The 22,516-nt window shown below is 44.2% G+C and overlaps 1 protein-coding gene across 8 annotated transcripts in view; it reads left to right on the top strand.

Annotated features, from left to right (window-relative positions):
* Positions 1-22,516, top strand: part of LOC121287754 (rho GTPase-activating protein 17-like) — a 289,690-nt gene that overhangs the window by 194,918 nt on the left and 72,256 nt on the right. For 6 of the 8 annotated variants that reach the window (XM_041205656.1, XM_041205654.1, XM_041205661.1 and 3 more), the window contains exon 3: positions 7,997-8,101. In XM_041205656.1, the coding sequence (XP_041061590.1) occupies positions 8,009-8,101 (93 nt within the window). In that variant the 5' untranslated portion in view covers positions 7,997-8,008. Of the gene's footprint in view, positions 1-7,996; positions 8,102-11,805; positions 11,848-17,122; positions 17,262-22,516 lie in introns of those variants that run through there. The other 2 variants (XM_041205659.1, XM_041205660.1) reach the window with 2 other exon arrangements.

Here is a 22,516-nt window from a genome sequence, read left to right as displayed (position 1 = left end):
GTCCCTTTGCACTCCAAATTTCTGAATTCTCTCCCCATTTAGAAAGTAGTCTATGCCTCTATTCTTCCTACCAAAGTGCATGACCTCACACTTGCCCACATTGTATTTCATCTGCCACTTCTTTGCCCATTCTCCTAACCTGTCCAAATCTTTCTGCAGCCTCCCTGCCTCCTCAATACTACCTGTCCCTCCATCTATCTTTGTATCATCTGCAAACTTAGCTAGAATGCCCTCAGTTCCTTCATCTAGATCATTAATGTATCAAGTGAAACGTTGTCCCAACACTGACCCCTGCGGAACTCCACTAGTAACTGGCCGCCATCCTGAGAAGGACCCCCTTATCCCCACTCTGCCTCCTGCCAGATAGCCAATCTTCTATCCATGCTAGTACCTTGCCTCTAATACCATGGGCTCTTATCTTACTGAGCAGCCTCCTGTGCGGCACTTTGTCAAAGGCTTTCTGGAAGTTCAAGTAGATAACATCCATTGGCTCTCCTTTATCTAACCTGCTCATCACCTCCTCAAAGAATTCTAACAGATTTGTCAGGCATGACCTCCCCTTGATGAAACCATGCTGACTTTGCCCGATTTTACCATGCACTTCCAAGTATTCTGAAATCTCATCCTTAATAATGGACTCTAAAATCTTACCAACGACCGAGGTCAGTCTAATCGGCCTGTAATTTCCTGTCTTTTGCCTCACTCCCTTCTTAAACAGAGGGGTTACATTAGCGATTTTCCAGTCCTCTGGGACCCTCGCTGACTCCAGTGATTCTTGAAAGATCACCATTAATGCCTCCACTATCTCTTCAGCTATCTCCTTCAGAATTCTGGGGTGTAATAAGGCCACCATACTCACCTCTGCCGCTCGACTCTCTTGAACTTTGGGAATGTTACTCGTGTCTTCCACTGTGAAGACTGACGCAAAGTACGCATTCAGTTCCTCCGCCATTTCTTTGTTCCCCACTACTACTTCTCCAGCGTCATTTTCCAGCGGCCCAATGTCCACTTTTGCCTCTCTCTTACCCTTTATATATCCAAAAAAAAACTCTTGCGATCTTTTTTATATTACTGGCTAGTCTTCTCCCTCCTTATTTCTTTTTTAGTTGTCCTCTGTTGGTCTTTGTAGGCTTCCCAATCCCCTGGTTTCTCACTGCTCTTCGCTGCATTGTATGCTTTCTCTTTAGCTTTTATACTGCTTGACTTCCCTTGTCAGCCATGGTTGCCTCGTCCTCCCTTTAGTATGCTTATTCGTCCTAGGGTTGAATTTTTGCTGTGTCTCCCAAATTACTCCCAGAAACTCCCGCCATTGCTGTTCCACTGTCTTTCCTGCTAGGTTCATCTCCCAGTCAATTCTGGCCAGCTCCTCCCTCATGCCTCTGTAGTTGCCTTTATTCAACTGTAATACCGTTACATCTGATTCCAGCTTTTTCCTCTCAAATTGCAGGGTAAATTCTATCATATTATGGTCACTTCCTCCTAAGGGTTCCTTCACCTTAAGCTCCCTTATCAAATCTGTCTCATTACACATCACTAAATCTAGAATTGCCTGTTCCCTAGTGGGCTCCACCACAAGCTGCTCCAAAAAGCCATCTCGTAGACATTTCACAAATTCCTTTTCTTGGGATCCACTACCAACCTGATTTTCCCAGTCTACCTGCGTATTGAAATCCCCCATGATCACTGTAACCTTGCCTTTCTTACACTCCTTTTCTATCTCCTGGTGCATCTTGTGCCCCACATCCTGACTACTGTTCAGAGGCCTGTCCATAACTCCCATTATGGTTTTTTTACCTTTGCGGTTCCTCAACTCTACCCACACAGATTCAATATCATCTGACCCTACATCATTTCTTACTATCGATTTAATTTCATTTCTTACTAACAAAGCAACCCCACCCCCTCTGCCAACCCGCCTATCTTGTCGATAGGATGTATATCCTTGGATATTTAGCTCCCAGTCCTGATCCCCTTGCAGCCATGTCTCCGTAATGCCCACCACATCATACCTGCCAATTTCAATCTGCGCTGCAAACTCATTTACCTTATTTTGTATACTACATGCATTCAGATACAACACCTTCAGTCCTGTATTTCCCATTCCCTTTCTCATTGTCGTCCCTTTATCTGATGTGCTTGAAGTTAGATTCCTAGCCCTTTCCAAACACTCTATCCTATTTTGTGTTCTTGAGACTTTAAGAACCTCTCCTGGGCTCTCCTTTCTTTTCAGTTTTTTCATAATTTTCCATGAAGTTGAATCCACCCCCCCTCCACATGCGAACCTGCTGCTTTGTTTCCCATTAGTCATACTTCTTGGAGTCACCCCCCCCCCCCCCCCCCCCCCCCCCCCCCCCCCCCCCCCCCCCACTTTCTAGTTTTAAGTCCTGTTGACCACCCTGTTTACCCTTTTCGCTAGAGCATTGGTCTCAGATCGGTTCAGGTGGAGACCGTCCCAACTGTACAGATCCCTCCTGTTCCAATACTGATGCCAGTGCCCCATGAAATGGAACCCCTCTTTCCCGCACCACTCCTTTAGCCATGTGTCTACTTCCCTTATTCTCGTGTCCCTATGCCAATTTGCATGTGGCTCGGGTAGTAATCTGGAGATTATAACCCTTGAGGATCTGTTCTTTAATTTAGTTCCTAGTTCCTGATAATCCCCAAACAGGTCCTGTTTCCTAGTCTTACCTACGTTATTTGTCCTGACGTGGACCACAACAACTGAATCTTCCCCCTCCCTCTCCAATATCCTTTCAAGCTGATCAGAGATGTCCCTCACCCTGGCACCGGGCAGGCAATGTACTATGCGGGACTCTCGATCCTGCTTACAAAGGAAGCTATCAATTTCCCTAATTATAGAATTCCCTACAACTACCACTTGTCTTTTTGCTCCCCACTCTTGAATGGCCTCCTGTGCCACGGTGCCGTGGTCAGCTGGCTCATCCTCCCTACAGCCCTCTTCCTCATCCACACAGAGCAAGTACCTCGTACCTGTTGGACAAGGTCAAGAGCTGAGTCTCCTCTGTTCCTGAACATAGGATCCCTCAATCTACCTCACTTGCAGTCGCACCCTGCTGACCCTGACCAGGGCAAGGGATTAGTCTAGTGGACCTTCACTACTGTATCCAGTGTAAATATATCCTTCTTTCAATATAGCGACCAAAACTGTACACTCTATTCCTGGTGTGGCCTTACTGTAGCCCTAAAATTGTAGTAAAACTTTGCTTTGATAATCCAATCCCCTTCCAATAAGGGCCAACATGCTATCTGCCTTCCTAATTGCTTCCTGTACCATCATGCTAACTTTGTTTTTTGTACAAGTGCACCAAAGCCCCTCTGAGCATTGACAGGTAGAAGTTTCGTGTCTTTTTAAAAAATATATTTTGTTTTTCTAATTTTACTATCAAAATGAATGACCTTTCACCTGCCTGCATTATACTCCATCTTGCTTACCTCTCATTTAATCTGTCTGTACCTCTGTAGCCTCCTTGTATCCTTACAGCTTGCATGTATCACCAGCATACTTAGATGCATTACTTTCTGTGTCTTTGTCCAAGTCATTAATATAGATTGTAAATAGCTAAGGCCCCAGCACTGATCCTTGCAGCACTCCACTCACAGCCTGCCAACATGAAAATGCCCTGTTTATGCCTAATCTTTGCTTCCTGTTTGTTAGCTAAATCTTTATTCGTAATATATTCCTCCCAATTCTATGAACCCTTACCTTGTGTATTAAACTTTTGTGTGGCACCTTATTGAATACTTTTTGGAAATTCAGGTATACTATATCTGCTGGTTTCCATTTAGCTATCCTACTAGTTACATCCTCAAAAAACTTGAATAAATTTGTCAAACAAGATTTTGCTTTTGTAAAAATCAACTTATCTTTGTCTGATCATACTGTGATTTTCTCAGTGCATTGTAAAGACTTCCTAGTTAATAAATTCCAGCATTTTCCTGACGACTAATGTCAGGCTAACTGGCCTGTAGTTCCCAGTTTTCTCTTTTTTTCCCCAAATAGCAGCATTTGTGAACTTAGATCCATAGGAACCAATCTAGAATCTAAGGAATTTTAGAAAATCATAACCAATGCACTCACCATCTCTGCAGCTATCTCTTCGAATCCTAGGATGTATACCATCAGGTCCTGGGATTAGTCAGATTTTAGACCCTTGAGTCACTCAAATACTTTTTTCTACTTATATTGGCTACCTTAATTCCCTTACTCTTATTAGCCCCTAGATTACCTTCTATTTCCAATATTTAATTTGTGTCTTCTACTGTAAAGACAGACACAAAATTTGTTCAATGTATTTGTCATTCCCCATAATTTCTCCTGTCTCTGCCTCTACGGAACCATTGTTTACTTTAGCTACTTTCCTTTTTATATGCTTGCAAAAGCTCTTACAATTAATTTATATTCCTGGCTTGTTGTCTCTCTCATTCTATTTTTTAACCTTTTTATCAACTTCTTGGTGACCCTTTGCTGGTATTCAAAACACTCGTGATCCTCAGACTTAGCACTATTCTTTGCAATATTATAAACCCCTTCTTTTAATCTATTACCATGCATAATTTCCGTTGTAAGCTGTGGATGTATCATCCTTGCTGAGTTCTTGTTTTTCAGTGAAATGTACTTTTGTTGAACAGTTGGAATTTTTAAAAAAAACTTTTTCCCACTGTTTATTTACTGCCACCGCTTTTATTCTATTTGTCCAATCAATCTTAGCCAGCTCTTGCCTCAGACCTATGTAAATGGCTTTATTTAAGTTTACGATTCTTGTTTATGATTGGAGTATTTCACTTTCAAACTTAATATGGAATTCATTAATGAGCTTGCGAATTAACCCTTTCTCATTGCATAATACTGAATCTAAAATAGTTTCATTCCTAGTTGGTTCTACAACAAATTGTTCCAGAAAACTCAAGCAAACTCATCTTCTAGACTACCTTTGCCAATTTGACTTGTTCACTTTACATGAAGATTAAAGTCCTCTAAAATTATTATATTGCCTTTGTTTACAAGTTCTTGTTTAATACTCTGTCCATCGGTATAACTACTGTTAGAGAGCCTATAAATTACTCCCATCAACGATTCCTGACCCTTGTTATTCCTGATCTCCATCTATACTGATCGATCTTCCTGATCTTGTGAGCCAAGAACCTTTTTCACTAATGTCCTTCACTATCAGGGCTATCCTCCTCTTTTCCATTCTGTCTGTCTTTTCAAAATGTTATGTACCCTGGGACATTTATTTCCTGACCTTGGTCACCTTGTAACCATGTCTCTGTAATGGCAAACAGATCCAAACCATTTATCTCTACTTGTACCATTAGTTCCTCTATTGTATTGAGGATCCTTCACGGATTCAAATAAAGAGCCTTTAATATTTTCTTTTTATTACTATTTTCTGCATGGACCCTACTCGCTAATGTGTCCTATTCTGGTTGTGTTTACGCACATTGCTATGCTGTTCTGTTGTCTCAACTTTTCTCTTTGGATTTCTAAATCTTCCTACACTCAACCCCTTCTTCCCCCATGCCCCCATTAGTTACAAGCTTTATCCACGGCCTTAGTTATTCAATTTAGCAGGATAATGGTCAAAGCCTAGTTTAAGTGGAGCCCATCCCAGCAGTGCAGCTCCCTCTTTCCTAAGCACTGTTGCTGTGCCCCATGAATCAAAATGCTACCTTCTCACACCAATCTGAGTCAGTCCAGAGATGATTACCTTTTGAGGTTCTACATTTTAATTTGGACCCTAACTCCTCAAACTCTCTTAGCTGAACATCATTCCTCATTGTACCAAGTCTTTGGTTCCTATGGACCATGACAACTGGATCTTTCCCCACCACTCAAGTTTACCTCTAGCCGCAAGGAGATGTCCTTAACCCTGGCAGCGGGCAGGCAACCTAACCCTTGGAGCTCCAGTCTCTAGAGAGAACTGTACCTATTCCCCAACAATATTTTTCTATTCATTTCTACATTCCTTTTCGCTCCCTCAACTTGAACGTCATCCTGCACCATGGTGCATAGTCAGTTTTTTCATCCACCTGCAGTCCTCGTTCTCATCCAAACGGGTAGCAAGTACCTTATACCTGTTGGTCAAAGTAAAAGGCTGAGGCTTCTCCATCGCTACATGCTGGATCTCCATACCTGCTTGACTGTCATTCTCCTGTTTCTGACCATTGGTCAACTGTAAAGTTCTACTTTACCTGGATGATGTGACTGCCTCGGGGAACAAGCATCCAGGTAACTCTTCTCCCCCGTCCCTGATGCCCCCCAATAACTGAAACACGGTCCAGTTGAGCAGCTCTGAGCCAAAGTTGCTCAAGCTGAAGACAATTATTGGAGGTATGGTTGTCCGAGCCTGCAAACATTCCACAGATTCCCATGTTTTGCAGTTACTGCGCACCGTCATCTCTGCCATGTCTGCCTACCCTTATTTAATTAGTCAATTAGTTGCTAATTCAGTAAGTAATAGCCAGTTACAGTCTCTAAACTTGGAGACAGAAGAACACTTACTGGAGAAAAGAATAAACAGCAGCAGCACCTTCCTGCTCTGCACCAAATTCCCGACTTAGCACCTGGTTCACAAAGCACACTGTCCTTTCTCATTCTGTGTGGTAGCAAAACCTGTCAACTTTTATTGAGAGCTTATGACTCACACCCAAGTTACAGATGCTAAGTCAGCTTCCTGCTACAGTAATTAACATTTATTCAGGCAGCCACTTCTTAATGTAGCGAGAATGATAACCTGGAACACACTGCCTGGGAGTTTGATGGCAGCAGATAGAATCATGGCTTTCGAAGGGAATTGGATAAGCACCTGATGAGGAAAAATTTGCAGGGCTACCAGGGAAGATTTAGGGGAGTGAGACTAGCTGAGTTGCACTTGTAGAGAGCCAGCAAGGGGCAAATGGCCTCCTTATGTAATGATTCTATGATTAATAAATGCAGAAGAGATAACTGTCAAGCAGTTTCTGTTAACCAGGTAACTTAACTAGCTTGCAGTTTTAAAGTGCTAAGTCAGAGTCTGTCTTATGAGAGAGATCCCAATTGCACTGAATTCCCGACTTAGCATTCAGTTCATGAAATCTGTTCTCGATCAGTTCGTGCTTCCCTGCTCGCTTCAGGAGGATATAGCCAGGTTGCTGGAATTACTGGACACATGGCAGATGAAATTTAACACATTAGAAGTGTAAAGTGATACATTTTGCTTGGAAGAATGAGGGGAATAAATGTAAAATGAAGGATGCAATTCTAAAGAGGATGCAAGAAAAGAGAGACCCGGGCGGGGTAAGTGTGCTGAAATCCTTGATGGTGGCAGGGCAGGTTGAGAAAGTAGCTACAAAAGCTTTATAAATGGAGGCAAAGGATACAAAACGAAATTATGGTCAAACCCTATAAAATGCGGGTTCAGCCTAAACTACTGTATTTTGTCGTTGGCCCCCACCATACTTTAGGAAGGTTGTAAAGGATTTGGAGGGTGTTGGAAATGGTTTCAGAGATAAAGGACTTAGTTACATGGATAGATTGGAGAAGCTGGGGTTGTTCTCATTAGCAAAGTTAAGTTGGAAAGGAGATTTGATAGAGATGTTCAAAATCATGAGGCGTCTCGACAGAATGATCCTATTGGCAGAAGGGTTGAGAATCGGAGGATACAGATTTCAAGTGATTGGCAAAATGAGCAAAGGTGATGAGAGGAGAAATTTCTTAATGCAGCGAGACTGATAACCTGGAACACACTGCCTGGGATTTTGATGGCAGCAGATAGAATTCATGGCTTCCTGAAGGGAATTGGATAAGCATCTGAAGAGGAAAAATTTGCAGGGCTACCAGAGAAGATTTAGGGGAGTGCGACTAGCTGAGTTGCACTTGCAGAGAGCCAGCAAGGGGCAAATGGCCTCCTTATGTAATGATTTTATGATTAATAAATGCAGAAGAAGAAATTAAGAACAACTAAAGTATGATGTTTGCTTTTTGTTTCTGGTTTAGATTGAGAAACGCATGGATACAATAAGAATTATTTCCCACAACACCTACAAAAGACTGGCTGCATGTTTGCAAGTTCAGCAGGGCACAGAAGTGGAGAAACGACATGTAAGTAATACTCTTTCACACTCAGCAGCAAGAGTACAGCAGAAGAGATGTGCCCACAGATTTTTTGCCCTCATTACATTGAACAAAATTTAGAAAGTATTTGTGAATATGAGCTGCATTTCAGTCCTCTATTTAAGTATATTTTGGGGAGGCGATGTTGTAGCGGTATTGTCGCTTGACAAGGGTCCAGGGTAATATTCTGGGGACCCAGGTTCGAATCCTGCCACAGCAGACGGTGGAATTTGAATTCACCAAAAACCTTCAATTGGAAGTCTAATGATGACCATGAAACCATTGTTGGTTGTTATAAAAACCCATCTGGTTCATTAATGTCCTTCAAGGAAGGAAATCTGTCGTCCTTACCTGGCCTGACCTGCATATGACTCCAGACCCACAGCAATGTTGTTGACTCTTAAATGACCTCTGAAATGGCCTAGCAAGTCACTCAGTTGTATCAAACCGCTACAAAGTCACAAAAAAGAATGAAACTGGACAGACCACCCAGTATCGACCTAGGTACCGGACACGGCAACGGCAATGTTAGCCCTGTCAACCCTGCAAAATCCTCCTTACTAATATCTGGGAGCTAGTGCCAAAATTGAGAGAGCTGTCTCATTTACTAGTCAAGCAACAACCTGACATCATCACCCTCACAGAATCATATCTTACAGGTAATGCCCCAGACACCACAACCACTGGCAGGACAGACCCAGCACAGTGGTAAGCAGTTACCCTGGGAGTACTCAACATCGACGCAAGGTCAAACATGGGCAAGTAAACCTCCTGCTGATTACCATGTACCGCCCTCCTTCAGTCGATAAATCAGTGCTCCTCCATGTTGAACACCACTTGGAGGAAGCACTAAGGGTGGCAAGGGTGTGGTATGTACAATGGGTGAGGGATCTTCAATGTCCATCACCAAGAATGGCTTGGTAGTACCACTACTGACCGAGCTGGCCGAGCCCTAAAAGACATAGCTGCTAGACTGGGTCTGCAGCAGGTGGTGAGGCAAACAACAAGAGGGAAAAACATTTTTGATCTCAGCCTCACCAATCTGTCTGCTGCAGATGGATCTGTCCATGACAGTATTGGTAGGAGTGAGCTCCGCACAGTCATTGTGAAGATGAAGTCCTGCCTTCACATTGGGGATATCCTCCATCGTGTTGTGTGGCACTACCACCGTGCTAAATGACATAGATTTCAAACCGATCTAGCAATTCAAGACTGGGCATCCATGAGGCACAGTGGGCTATCAGCTACAGAATTGTCCTTGAACACAATCTGAAACCCCATGGTCCGGCATATCCCCCACTCTACCATTACCATCAAGCCAAGGATTCATCGCTGGTTCAATGAAGAGTGCAGGAAGGCATGCCAGGAGCAGCACCAGGCATACCTAAGAATTAGGGGTCAACCTGGTGAAGCTATAACACAGGACCACTTGCATGCCAAGCTGCATAAGCAGCAAGTGATAGACAGAGCTAAGCAATCCCACAACCAACGGATCAGTTCTAAGCTCTGCAGTCCTGCCACACCCAGCCATGAGTGGTGGTGGACAATTAAACAACTCACTGGAGGAGGAGGCTCCACAAATATCCCCATCCTCAATGATGGAGGAGCCTAGCACGTTAGGGCAAAAGATAAGCTAAAGCATTTGCTACAATCTTTAGCCAGAAGTGCTGAGTGGATGACCCATTTTGGCCTCCTCTAGAGGTCCCCAGTATCACTGATGTGTCTTCAGCCAATTTGATTCCCTCCACTTGATATCAAGAAATGTCTGAAGGCACTCGATACTGCAAAGGCTATGGGCCCTGACAATATTCTGGCAATAGCACTGAAGACCTTTGCTCCAGAACTTGCTGCGCCCCTACACAAGCTGTTCCAGTACATCTACAACACTGGCACCTACCCGGCTATGTGGAAAATTGCCCAGATATGTTCTGTAAACAAAAAGCAGGACAAATCCAACCCAGCCAATTACTCTCGGTCCATCAGTAAAGTAATGGAAGGGATCATCGATAGTGCTGCCAAGCAGCACTTGCTTAGCAATAACCTGCTTGCTGATGCTCAGGTTGGGTTCCGCCAGGGCTACTCAGCTCCTGACCTCATTACAGCCTTGTTCAAATATGGACAAGAGAGCTGAACTCCTGAGGTGAGGTGAGAGTGACTGCCTTTGACATGAAGACCGCGTTTGACCGAGTGTGACATCAATGTTCACCATTCGTGACTACTTAGAAATTGAAGCAGCCCGTGTCCAAATGCAGCAAGACCTGGACAATATCAAGGCCTGGCCTGACAAGTGGCAAGTAACATTTGCGCTACACAAGTGCTAGGCAATGACCATCTCCAACAAGCGAGAACCCAACCATCGACCCTTGATGTTCAATGGCATTATCATCACTGAATCCCCCACTATCAAAATCCTGGCGGTTACCATTGACCAGAAACTGAACTTGACTAGCTATATAAATACTGTGGCTACAAGAGCAGGTCAGAGGCTAGGAATTGTGTGACGAGTAAGTCACCTCCTGACTCCCCAAAGCCTGTCCACCATCTACAAGGCACAAGTCAGGAATGTGATGGAATACTCCCCACTTGCTTGTATGGAGTGCAGTTCCTGCAACACACTCAAAGCTTCACACCATCCAGGACAAAGCAGCCCATTTGATTGGCACCACATCTACAAACATTCACTCCCTCCACCATGACACACAGTAGCAGCAGTGTGTACCATCTACAAGATGCACTGCAGGAATTCCCCAAGGCTTCTTCGACAGCACCTTCCAAACCCATGACCACTACCACCTAGAAGGACAAGGGCAGCAGATAGATGGGAATGCCACCATCTGGAAGTTCCATCCAAGTTACTCACCATGCTGGATTGGAACTATATTGCTGTTCCTTCACAGGTCAAAATCCTGGAACTCCCTTCTTAACAGCGCTGTGGGTGTACCTACACCACATGGACTGTGCAGTTCAAGAAGGCAGCTCACCACCATCACCTCAAGGGAAATTAGGGATGGGCAATAAATGCTGACCTTTCCAGCAAAGCCCACATTCCATGAATGAATAAGAAAAATATATATATTATTCCTGACCCTCCGTAAACAGGAACCCAATGCAGCTTTACAATGAGTTACCCTTATTCCACTGAATAGTGGCCAAAGATAATGTATTTAGTCATTCCAATGTTTCATCTCATCTAGGATTGGATGCCAGATGAGCAGTCTGAAAACAGAGGCAGTGGAGAGAAGTGGAGCCGGGTGGTATCAGCGTACATGTGGAATCTGATAATACACCTTTGAATGATATTGCCAAGGAGAAGCATGGGATTAAAAATGGGAGGAACTAAATAATAAATCCTTGGGGGACTTGGTAATTTGCAGAGGTGAAAAGATAATATATTTTAAGGGATCTGTGGCTGCAGCTGGACAGTAGATTAGATAGGTCAGTTGGGCAATGGAGAAGAGGTTTTGGAGAAGGATGGTGTGGTCAACTGTGTTGAGTGCTGAAGACAGGTCAAAAAGGATGAGGAAGGATATTGCATCACGGTCACAGGCACAGCGGATATCATTTCAGAGAGCATTTCAGTGCTCTACTAATGGCAGAAACTTAACTGAAGAGTTTGAAAGTGGAGTTGCGTGCAAGTTGGACACAAATTTGGGAGACAGCAATATGTTCGAGGACTTGGGGAAGAAAAGGATGTTGGAAGTGCCTGGATGATTTCAAAGACAAATGGTCCAAAGGTGAGTTTTTTGAAAAGGGTATGATGACAACAATATTAAAAGAGAGGGGAACCATTAAAAATATTAGGCAACATAGAGGCCAAGAAGAAAAGAAAAGTTGGGTGATCAGTTCAATAGAAATAGAATCGAAAGCAGGACCTGCGCTCCATGGGCAAGGTGAACTTGAAGGCGGTATGAGGGATGATTAGAGAGAAACTTGGACAATTATATGCAGGTTTGAGTCTAGGGCAAGGAGAATCCTTGGAGAAAACTTGGCTTGGCGGGCAAAGGGAACGAAGGAATGTATCAGAGGCAGCCAAAAGGATGATATCATTCTTGACAACAATGAAGTCCGTAAGCTCCTTGCACTTGGAGAATAGGTGGAAAGAGCAGATGAAAAGGATCTACACAAGAAAAAGGAACAGGGCTAGGCCATATGGCTTGTTGAAATTGCTCTCCCTTTGAATACATCCATGGCTGATCTTGGGCCTCCACTCTACTTTCTTGCTTGCTCTCCATATCCCTCGATTCCCTGAGACCTGAAAATTTCATCCTTCCAGCCTTAAATGTATTAAATGATGGAGCATCTACAACTCTCTGGGCTAGAAAGTTCCAAAGATTCATACCCCTTTGAGTGAAGCAATTTTTCCTTGTCTGTTATAAATGACCAGCTCCTAATCCTGAGGCAATGCCCCTCTGTTTTATATTCCCTGATCTGCGGAATCAATCTCTTGTCTACCCTGTCAAGTCGCTTCAGAATCTTGAATGTTTCAATGAGATCACCTCTCATTCTTCTAAACTCCAGGCATAACTGACCCAGTTTACTCAACCTCTCATCATAAGGCAAGCCTCTCAGCCCATGGACCAATCTAGTGAACCTTTGCTGTACTGTCTCCACTGCAAATATATCCTTAAATATGGAGACCAAAACAGTATATAGTATGATGTGATCTCACCAAAGGCCTGTACAACTGCAGCAAGACTTCTTTATTACTCTATTCCAATCCCTTGCTATAAAGGCCAATATGCCATTAATCTTCCTAATTGCTTGCTGGACCTGCATACTAACTTTCCGTATTCCATGTACGCATGCACCCAAGTCTCTCTGAATGTCAACATTTACAAATTTTTCACCTTTCAAAAGTATCCTGCTTTTCTATTTCTATGACCAAAGTATATAACCTCACAATTCCCCACTTCATACTCCATGTGCCACATTGGTAACCGCTCTCTGTCTCTTAGCAGCATCTCTGTGTCCCCCTCACAGCTTACATTTCTGCCTAGCTTTGTGTTATCAGCAAACTTAGATATATTACTATCTGTCTCTTCATCCAAGTCATTAATATAGATTGTAAATAGCTGAGGCCCCAGCACTGATCCTTGTGGCACTCCACAGTCTGCCAACTTGAAAATGCCCAATTTATGGCTACTCTGTTTCCTGTCTGATGACCAATTCTCTATCCATGCTAAAATATTATCCCCAACTCCATGAGCCCTTATCTTGCATATTAACCTTTCATGTGGCACCTTATTGAATGTCTTTTGGAAATCCAGTATATTTACTTCCACTAGTCTCCCTTTAACTACCCTACTCATTACATCATCCAAAAGCTGTAATAAGTTTGTCAAACAGGATTTCCCTTTTGTAAAACTATGTTTACTTGTTCTAATTATATAATGCTTTTCTAAGTACATTGTTAAGACTTCCTTAAAAGTGGATTTCAATATTTTCCCAACGACTGATGTTAGGTTAACTAGCCTTTAGTTTGCTATTTTCTGCCCCCCTTCTCACTTGAAAAGCAGTGTTAAATTTGCCAGCTTCCAATCTAATGGAACCGTTCCCAAATCCAAGGAATTTTGAAAATTCATACTCAGCGCATTGACTATCTTTGTAATTATATCCTTTAAAACCCTAGGATGTAGGCTGTAGTGTTCCAGGGATTTGTTGGATTTCAGTCCCATGAGTTTCTCCAATATTTGACACGTTAATTACCTTGATTTCTCATTGTTTTTCACACCTAGATTACCCTCTATTTCTGGTATGCAACTTGTATTTTCTACTGTGAAGACAAAACACAGAGTAGAATTTTCTACTCATGCCAGCGGTGGGAATTGTGGCAAGTGGGAGCACAAACTTTGGCATGATGTAAAAAGTTAGTTCCCCACTGGTGGAAATTAATTTGGAATTTTGTTCTCCCGACTTTGATTGCAGGTTAAAGGCAGGTTGAATTACCTGCTGATTTATGTCGGGAATGACATTTGCATTCATTTGCATCTCATGAATGCTCATTAAAAGGCCAACTCACCAGAACTACATTCCCCCTCCAAATTAAGTGCCCAGCTAGCAAATGTTTACAATAGTCTGTTTCGCGACAGTATATATCTGGCATGCACCTGGCGAGCTTCAGTTCACCGACCTTGAGGTACATAGCCACCTTCACCTACGCTTAAGAGCATTGCTGCGAGATTTCAGTGCTTGTATCAGAAGCTGCACGATACCAACAGAGAGGGAGAAGAGGGAGGCAGGACTCGGGGGGTGGTGGTGGAACATGGGAGGGAAGGGGAAGACAGACAGGACTGGGTGGAAGCAAGGAACAGAGTGGAGTAGTTAAAGACTGTCCTAGAACAAGAGCTATAAGACTGTCCGAGGCGGAATTTTATGGCCCTGTCGTGGCAGAGATGGGGCCGTAAAATCCGGCGAGCTGTTCAAAAGTCCATTAACTTTCGGTGGTACCGTAAAATCCTGCCTGTGTAAAATTTTGCCAAGTGATTGTCTGATGCCATGCTGTTGGGGGTATTTTCAAAAAATTCATTCATGGAATGTGGATGTCGCTGGATAGGCCAGCATTTATTTCTCAATCCTAATTACCCTTGAGCAGCAGGTGGTGAGCTGCTGCCTTCAGCCGCAGTAGAACATGTGGCATAGATACACCCACCGTGCTGCTAAGGAGTGAGTTCCAGGATTTTGAGCCAGCGACAGTGAGGAACGGCGATATATTTCCAAGTCAGGATGGTGAATGGCTTGGAGGGGACCTTCCAGGTTGTGGTGTTTACATGTGTCTGCTGTCCTTGTCCTTCTCGGTGGTAGCAGTCATGGGTTTGGAAGGTGCTATCTAAGGTGCTTTGGTGCACTACTGCAGTGCACCTTATAGATGGTACACACTGCTGCCACTGTGCATTGGTGGTGGAGGGAGTTAATGTTTGTGGATGGGTTGCCAATCAAGTGGGCTGCTTTGTCCTGGATGGTATTAGGCCTCTTATGAACATACGAAATAGGTGCAGAAGTAGGCTATTCAGCTCCTTGAGCCTTCCCTGCCATTCAGTAAGATCATGGCTGATCTGTTTGTGTTTCGAATTCCACATTTCCATCTACCCCTGATAACCTTAGATTCTTGTTAGGCAAGGGAATCAATCTACCTCTGCTTAAAAAAGATTTAATGACACCACCTCTATCGTCTTTGGAGGCAGAGTTCCAAAATCACATAACTCTCCTTCCAATGTTCCTCTCCCCTGGATCGCCACATGCATTCAAGCTTTGCCTTCCATGCACTCTCCCTCATATACTCAGCTGTGCCAGCAGAACACCACTGCTTCATATGTCAATAGTAAAGAGTTACAAACCTTTGGCTGTCTCCTTAGATCTTCTGCTTTCTCGCAAGCTGTTTTTGCTTTAAGTCTGCTTCCTGCAGCTTTCTTCTCTTTAAGCTTGGAGTCTTCCTCTGCTCTTCACTCTTAACTTCACTTAACAGGACTGTTTCCAGATTCCTGTCCTTGTCTTTTGACTTAACTGTCCTCATGGGATTTTTCCTGCTCCACTCCCCTGGATTTGGGGACTTTCTTCTTTAGTTTTTGGAACCTGTTCCTTGCAGTTCTTTCTCCTGGCAGCTGGCTTCAACTTTAGTTTGCGAATTGTAATCTGTCCCTCTCTTATGCTGCTTCTGCTGGCAACTCCTTACAATTTTGGAGCACACTGACCAACTGCACTCGAACTGAACTGAAAATAAAATAATTTGCTGTCACTGTGGGGCCTCCTGTTGCTTGGCACAGCACAGTTTTTTTTTCCCTTCTCTTCAAGAGTCGTAAAACCTTCAATAAAATACAGGCGCACAAACAAAGCCTTGGACCTGCTGTTTCCACTCAAAATGAAACTAGATCCCAGGTTTCACCTTTTGCATCCACAAATAGAAAAAATATAAATTAAGCTTAAACTTAAAGATATACCTTATTCCTAGCACACCCAAATACACAAATAACTTACTTAAGCTATATCTATTTCATAACAGCATCCCCCTCCCCCCCACTTGAACAGCTTCCTGTACCATGGACGCCCTGCTCATTCACCTTGCAGACCTCGCTTTCGTCCACACAGGTTGTGAACACTTCAAACCTGTTTGACAATTGCAAAGTCTGAGGCCCCTCCACTACTGTCTGCTCGGCCCCATTACCTGCCTCACTCATGGTCACATCTTCCTGTCCCTCGCTGCTGACCAGAGCAGATGACCATCTTCTGGAACAAAGTGTCCAGGTATTTCTCCCCCTCCCTCATGTTGCGCAATGTCACAATCCGGAATTCCTCTAGCTGCTTACACTTTTTGGAAATGTGTTTGTCATGGATCGTGTTGGCATCCAAAAGAGCCCCCTTCCACAGCTGCAACATAACACCTGTCCTGCCATTGTTATTTATGTTTAGTTAAGTTAATGTAATTACTCACTTAATTAACATAATTCTATGTATACCACACTTCTTTCCCTCATGCACTAGATTCCTATGTGAACCTCATTTGCTACTCACTCAGTCTCCATCTTGCTCTGGCATAGTCGCCTGCCTTCTTGTGCGCCCCTTACTGTTTGTTGTTGGTGTTGCATTCCTCCAGGCAAATGGAGAGTATTCCATCACACTCCTGACTTGCGCCTTGTAGATGATGGACAAGCTTTGGGGATTCAGGAGGTGAGTTACTCACTGCAGGATTCCTAGCCTCTGACCTGCTCTTATAGGCACAGTGTTTCTATGGCTAGTTCAGTTCAGTTTCTGGTCAATGGTAGCCCCCAGGATGTTGATAGTGGGGGATTCAGTGATGGTAATGCCATTGAATACCACGGGGTGATGGTTAGGCTCTCTCTTGTTGGAAATGGTCATTGCCTGGTACTTATATGGTGTAAATGTTACTTGCCACTTGTCAACCCAAGGATAGGTATTGTCCAGGTCGTGCTTCATTTGGACATGGACTGCTTCAGTAGCTGAGAAGTCGGGAATGCTGCTGAACATTGTGCAATCATCAGCGAACATCCCCACTTCTTATGATGGAAGGAAGGTCATTGATGAAGCAGTTGAAGATGTTTGGACCTTCGACACTACCATGAGAACCTCATGCAGTGATGTCCTGGAAACGGGATGATTGACCTCCAACAGCCATTACCATCTTCCTTTGTGCTAGGTATGATTCCAACAGCAGAGAGTTTTCTCCCTGATTCCCATGGACTCCAATAAAAACAAAAAACGCTGGAAAAACTTAGCAGGTCTGGCTGCATTTGCGGAGAGAGAAACAGAGTTAACGTTAGAAGTCTATATGACTCTGAAAAAGAGCTCTGAATAAGAGTCGTATGGACTTGTAATGTTAACTCTGTGGCAGGACTGCAGAGCTTAGATCTGATCCATTGGTTGTGAAATCGCTTAGCTCTGTCTATTGCTTGCTGTTTATGCTGTTTGGCACGCAAATAGTCCTGTGTTGTAGCTTCACCAGGTGGACACCCCATTTTTACCTATGCCTGGTGCTGTTCCTGGCATGCCTTTCTGCACCCTTCTTTGAACCAGGGTTGATCCCTTGGCTTGGTGGTAATGGTAGAGTGGGGGAGAGGCCAGGCCATGAGGTTACGGATTGTGTTCGAGTACAATGCTGCTGCTGATGACCCACAGTGCCTCATGGTTGCCCAGTCTTGAATTGCTAGACCTTTTTGAAATCTATCCCATTTAGCACAGTGGTGCTGCCATGCAACACGATGGAGGGTACTCTAGATGTGAAGACGAGATTTGTCTCCTACAGACTGTGTAGTGTCGCTCCTATTGATACTGTCATGGACAGATGCATCTGCAGCAAGCAGGTTGGCGAGCATGAGGTCAAGTATGTTTTTCCCTCCTGTTGGTTCCCTCGCCACTTTCCACAGACTTAGCCTTTAGGACTTGGCAGCTCAGCCTGTAGTTGTGCTACTAAGCCACTTTTGGTGGTGGACATTGATGTCCCACACCCAAAGTACATTCTGTGCCCTAACCACCCTGAGTGGTTTTTCCAAGTGGTGTTCAACATGGAGTACTGATTCATCAGCTGAGTGGAGGGGGGCTGGTAGATGCTAATCAGCAGGAGGTTTCCTTGCACGTGTTTAACTTGATGCCATGAGATATATTCGGCCCGGGTCAATATTGACGACTCCCAGTGCAACTTCCTCCCTAGTGTATACCACTGTGCCGCCACTCTGCTGGGCCTGCCCTGTTGATGGGATGGTGATGGTGATGATGGCGTCAGCGACATTGCCGGTAAAGTATGATTCTGTGCGTATGACTTTGTCAGGCTGTTGCTTGATTAGTCTGTTGGACAGCTCTCCCAATTTTGAAACAAGCCCCCAGATCACAGTATATTTACAGTGCAGAAGCAGGCCATTTGGCCCATTGAGCCTGCACTAGCTCTCTGAAAGAGCATTCCACTTAGTCCTACGATCCTGCCTTATCCCCGTAACCTTACGCGCACACACTCTTCAGGTAGCAATCCAATTTCCTTTTGAATACCTGGATCAAACCTGCCTCCACCGCTCTTTCAGGTAATTTGTTCCAGACTCCAACCACCTTCTGGGTGAAAAAAATTTTCGTCACGTCATCTTGCCAATTATTTTGAATCTGTGCCCTCTAGTTCTTGATGTATTCATGAATGGGAACAGTTGCTCACTATTCACCCTGTCCATAGCCCTCAGGATCTTGAATACCTCTATCAAATCTTCTGTCAGTCTTTTCTCTGAGGAAAAGAGTCAAATGTTAGTAAAGAGAACTTTGCAGGGTCAACAGGGCTGAGTTTGCCATTGTCATTTCTGTTGCCTAGTCGATGCTGGGTGGTCCATCCAGTTTCATTCCTTATTGACTTTCCAGCAGTTTGATAAACTGAGTGCCTTGCTGGGCCATATCAGAGGGCAATTAAGAATCAACCACATTGCTGTGGATCTAGAGTCACATGTAGGCCAGACCAGATAAGGATGGCAGATTTCCTTCCTTAAAGGACATTACTGAGCCAGGTGGGGTTTTTTGGCAACTGACAATGGTTTCATGGTCACCATTAGATTCTTAATTCCAAATTTTTATTGGTTGAATTCAAATCCTACCATCTGCCGTGGTGGGATTCGAACCCAGGTCCCCAGAACATTACTTTTGGTTTCTGGACAAAACACATGTGACTCTTGCATCTGAGGCACGCATCATGACCTCATGAAAACTGTTCATGAAGGTTAATGATTATCCTGATGCTGCCAGGCTGGAGTCTGTACTTTATGGATGTTAAGTAGTTATCGTGACCCATGTTGGAGTCTTTTCACCCAAGTGCAATTGCAATGGCCTTTATTTTGTGGCTGAATTTTTGGTATAAGTAATATTCTTCATTGAACAAGCAGCCTTTCATGCCTCCTGCAGCATTATTTTGTCTCTGCTTTTGAGACTGAACATTACTGCTTATTAGTTCCCACTTCTCCCATGCATGATGTTGAGTGACGGAAGTTAAAGATGAGCAAAAGACAGTGCTGCAGACACCTTTGCTTGCCTAGGGATGTAGTAGCTCATATTTGCCACAATCTCTGTGAGGAACTCACGCCACATGGGCTTGCAGGACATCCAGTACAGTTGTTCTAAAGGTTGATGCCGCACTCAACTTTTTTGCCAGCGAATCCTTCCAGGGTTCCACTGGGGAGCTCTGCGGAATCTCACAATCGGCGACTTGTAAGTGCACAAAGTAGGTGACCAGTGCCCTTTTCAGTAAAGCTCACCATTACGTGCAGTTCCACATGGATGAAGCAAGCCAGGCTGCCAGAGCTGTGGGATTCGCTGCGACCTCAGGCTCCCTGTAAGTGCAGGATGCCATCGACTGCACACATGTGGCCTTGAGAGCTCCCTGGTAGCTGCCTGTGAGTTTCATTGATAGAAAAGGATTTCAGACTCTAAACGTCCAGATAATCTGTGTTCACAGAATGTAGATTATGCATGTTTGTTCTCGGTACCCAGGAACTTCTCCCGTCTCTGACATCTTGAGTCACTCGCAGATACCACAGATCTTTGAGAGCCCTCGGCGCTGAAAGGGTTGGCTCCTCAGTGATAAGGGATGCCCCCTCAAGACAGGGCTAATGATGCCCTTTTGTCATCCACAGAGTGCACTTGAGGGGAGATACAATGTTGCACATTCAGCCACAAAGCCCTTAATAGAGCAGACTATTGGCCTCCTAAAGATGCATTTCAGATGTTTAGACCGATCAAGCGGGACTCTCCAATACTCACCACAGAGGGTGTCCCACATCATTATTGTTTGCTGCAACCTGCACAACCTGTCGCTGCAAAGTGGGATGTTTTGCCACAGGCAGACATGGAGGAGCTACACATCCCCTCATACGAGGAGGACTTTGAAGGGGATAAATTTGAAGAAGGCGAGGATTCAGATGAGCCACATGAGGGTGTAATTGCATGGGCATGATGCGGAAGGTGCGCCCGTGACAACCTCATAGGTACAAGAAACCAGGAGTATTAAGGTTGTTATGAGCTCAGTTTTCTTCATACTTAGATGCAAGGGGAGACAGCAAGACCTACCTTGTTATCTTCAGCATCTCGCAAAAGGTCATCAATCGCGCAATGATAATGGAGGGAGCATAAGTCACCTTCAACCATAATGATGGTGTCATCCTTGGAAGGCGCAGTAGCCTAGGAGCATAAGACTGCTGTGTAATGGGATAAGCACTCCACTAGTGCATACCCTTAAGCATTGTGCAGCCCTTTCAAACATGACACACACAAGTCAGTGACCATGGCGTCCTTCAAGAGGCAGAGACATTACTGCATACACAGATGTACTCTTGTCAGTATGACGGAAGCTTAGCAAGGCAGCTCTAAGAGGAAAGATGTTTGTCTATGGTTATCGCTTAATCATCTGAAGGCGGAGCTACATCCAGATAGTACCATCTCTCCAAATGCCATTTCTTGTGCATGATAAATGCAGAAGCCATGTCTTGATACTGAGCCCCAAGATGCCATTGGACATCAGGATGCAGTGACCTGTCACACGATAGTATGGACGCAAAGCTGCGAGTTAGGTTAGCATTGTGCTCAGTGGTTCAGCAAGACCATGTGATTATTGACAAACACTCATTACACTGCATTTGTTGGAAGCCTGCCAAATTTACGTCCTGCATTGTCTTGGCATATGGCAGAGATGTGGTCCAGTCAGTTTTGACGCAGCGATCAATAATAACTCATTCCTTTTTATAGATACTGATGAGCACTCAGGAGATGTACCAGAGCATCACTTTCATACCATTACAGTTCTCAACATTGTCCATCTCACAAAGGTCAATCCTTGTATGAACGCTAAGTCACTGATTGCACAGTCATGTAAGGAATTTCATATAGATTGGCATTCTGTGACCTCAGAGGGATTCTGTCAAGTAACACTAGTCAGCCGTTTAGAAGCAAAGTAACATCCTTAGAGGTAATTGGATGGCTTTATCAGGATAAGTGCACACCTCTGACATCTCACACACACAACCATCCAGCAGACATTTGAAATGTCACTGAGTGGAACCAATTTCCATCGCTCAGCATCGTGCATGGAAGGAGTAGGAACTAATAAAGGAGTAATGTTCAGTCTTAAAAGCGGAGTCAAAATAACGCTGCAGGGAGGCATGAAAGGCTGTGTGTTCGATGAAGAATATTACTTTTACCAAAACCTCAATCATAAAATAAAGGCCATTGCAAACTGCGTTTGGGTGAAAAGGTTCCAACATGGGTCTTGGTAAATACATAACATGCGCAAAGAACAGAGTTCAGTCTGGCAGCATCAGGATAATCATTAACCTTCATGAACAATTTTCATGAGCACCCATAATGTGTGCCTCAGATGCAAGAGTTATGTGCATTTTGTCCAGCCATCATTTTCATATTGGAAGTGCCTTTGTTTGTGTTGATGATGTGGAACTAAAGGTGGTTCACTATGATGAGATTGAGTGAGACTACATGGAACTGAGGGACAAGATGGGAGATAATTGGGGGAGCCGAATTTTCTACCCTTGAATGAATGCAGTACCTTGCATCACATTAGCCGTTCAATACCTGAGACTTGGAGAGAGATAAACGCAAAATATGTTTACAATAGTGCATATTATACACGGTGAGTGAACACCCGCTATTGTGCATTCAAAACAGACCGGAGGTGTTCCGCAAAGCAAGTCACCCAGACCTGTCCGCAAGCATGAACCAGACCTTCCGGTCACTTGCCATTTCAACACACCATCCTGCTCTCATGCCCATATGTCTGTCCTTGGCCTGCTGCAATGTTCCAATGAAGCCCAACGCAAGCTGGAGGAACAGCACCTCATCTTCCGATTAGGCACTTTACAACCTTCTGGACTGAATATTGAGTTCAACAACTTCAGACCATGGACTCTCTCCTCCATCCTC

The sequence above is a fragment of the Carcharodon carcharias genome, chromosome 15 (genome assembly GCF_017639515.1).
Source record: "Carcharodon carcharias isolate sCarCar2 chromosome 15, sCarCar2.pri, whole genome shotgun sequence".
NCBI classification, from domain to species: domain Eukaryota; kingdom Metazoa; phylum Chordata; class Chondrichthyes; order Lamniformes; family Lamnidae; genus Carcharodon; species Carcharodon carcharias.
Note: the sequence above shows the minus strand (reverse complement) of the source record. Positions and strands in the feature narration are given on the sequence as shown.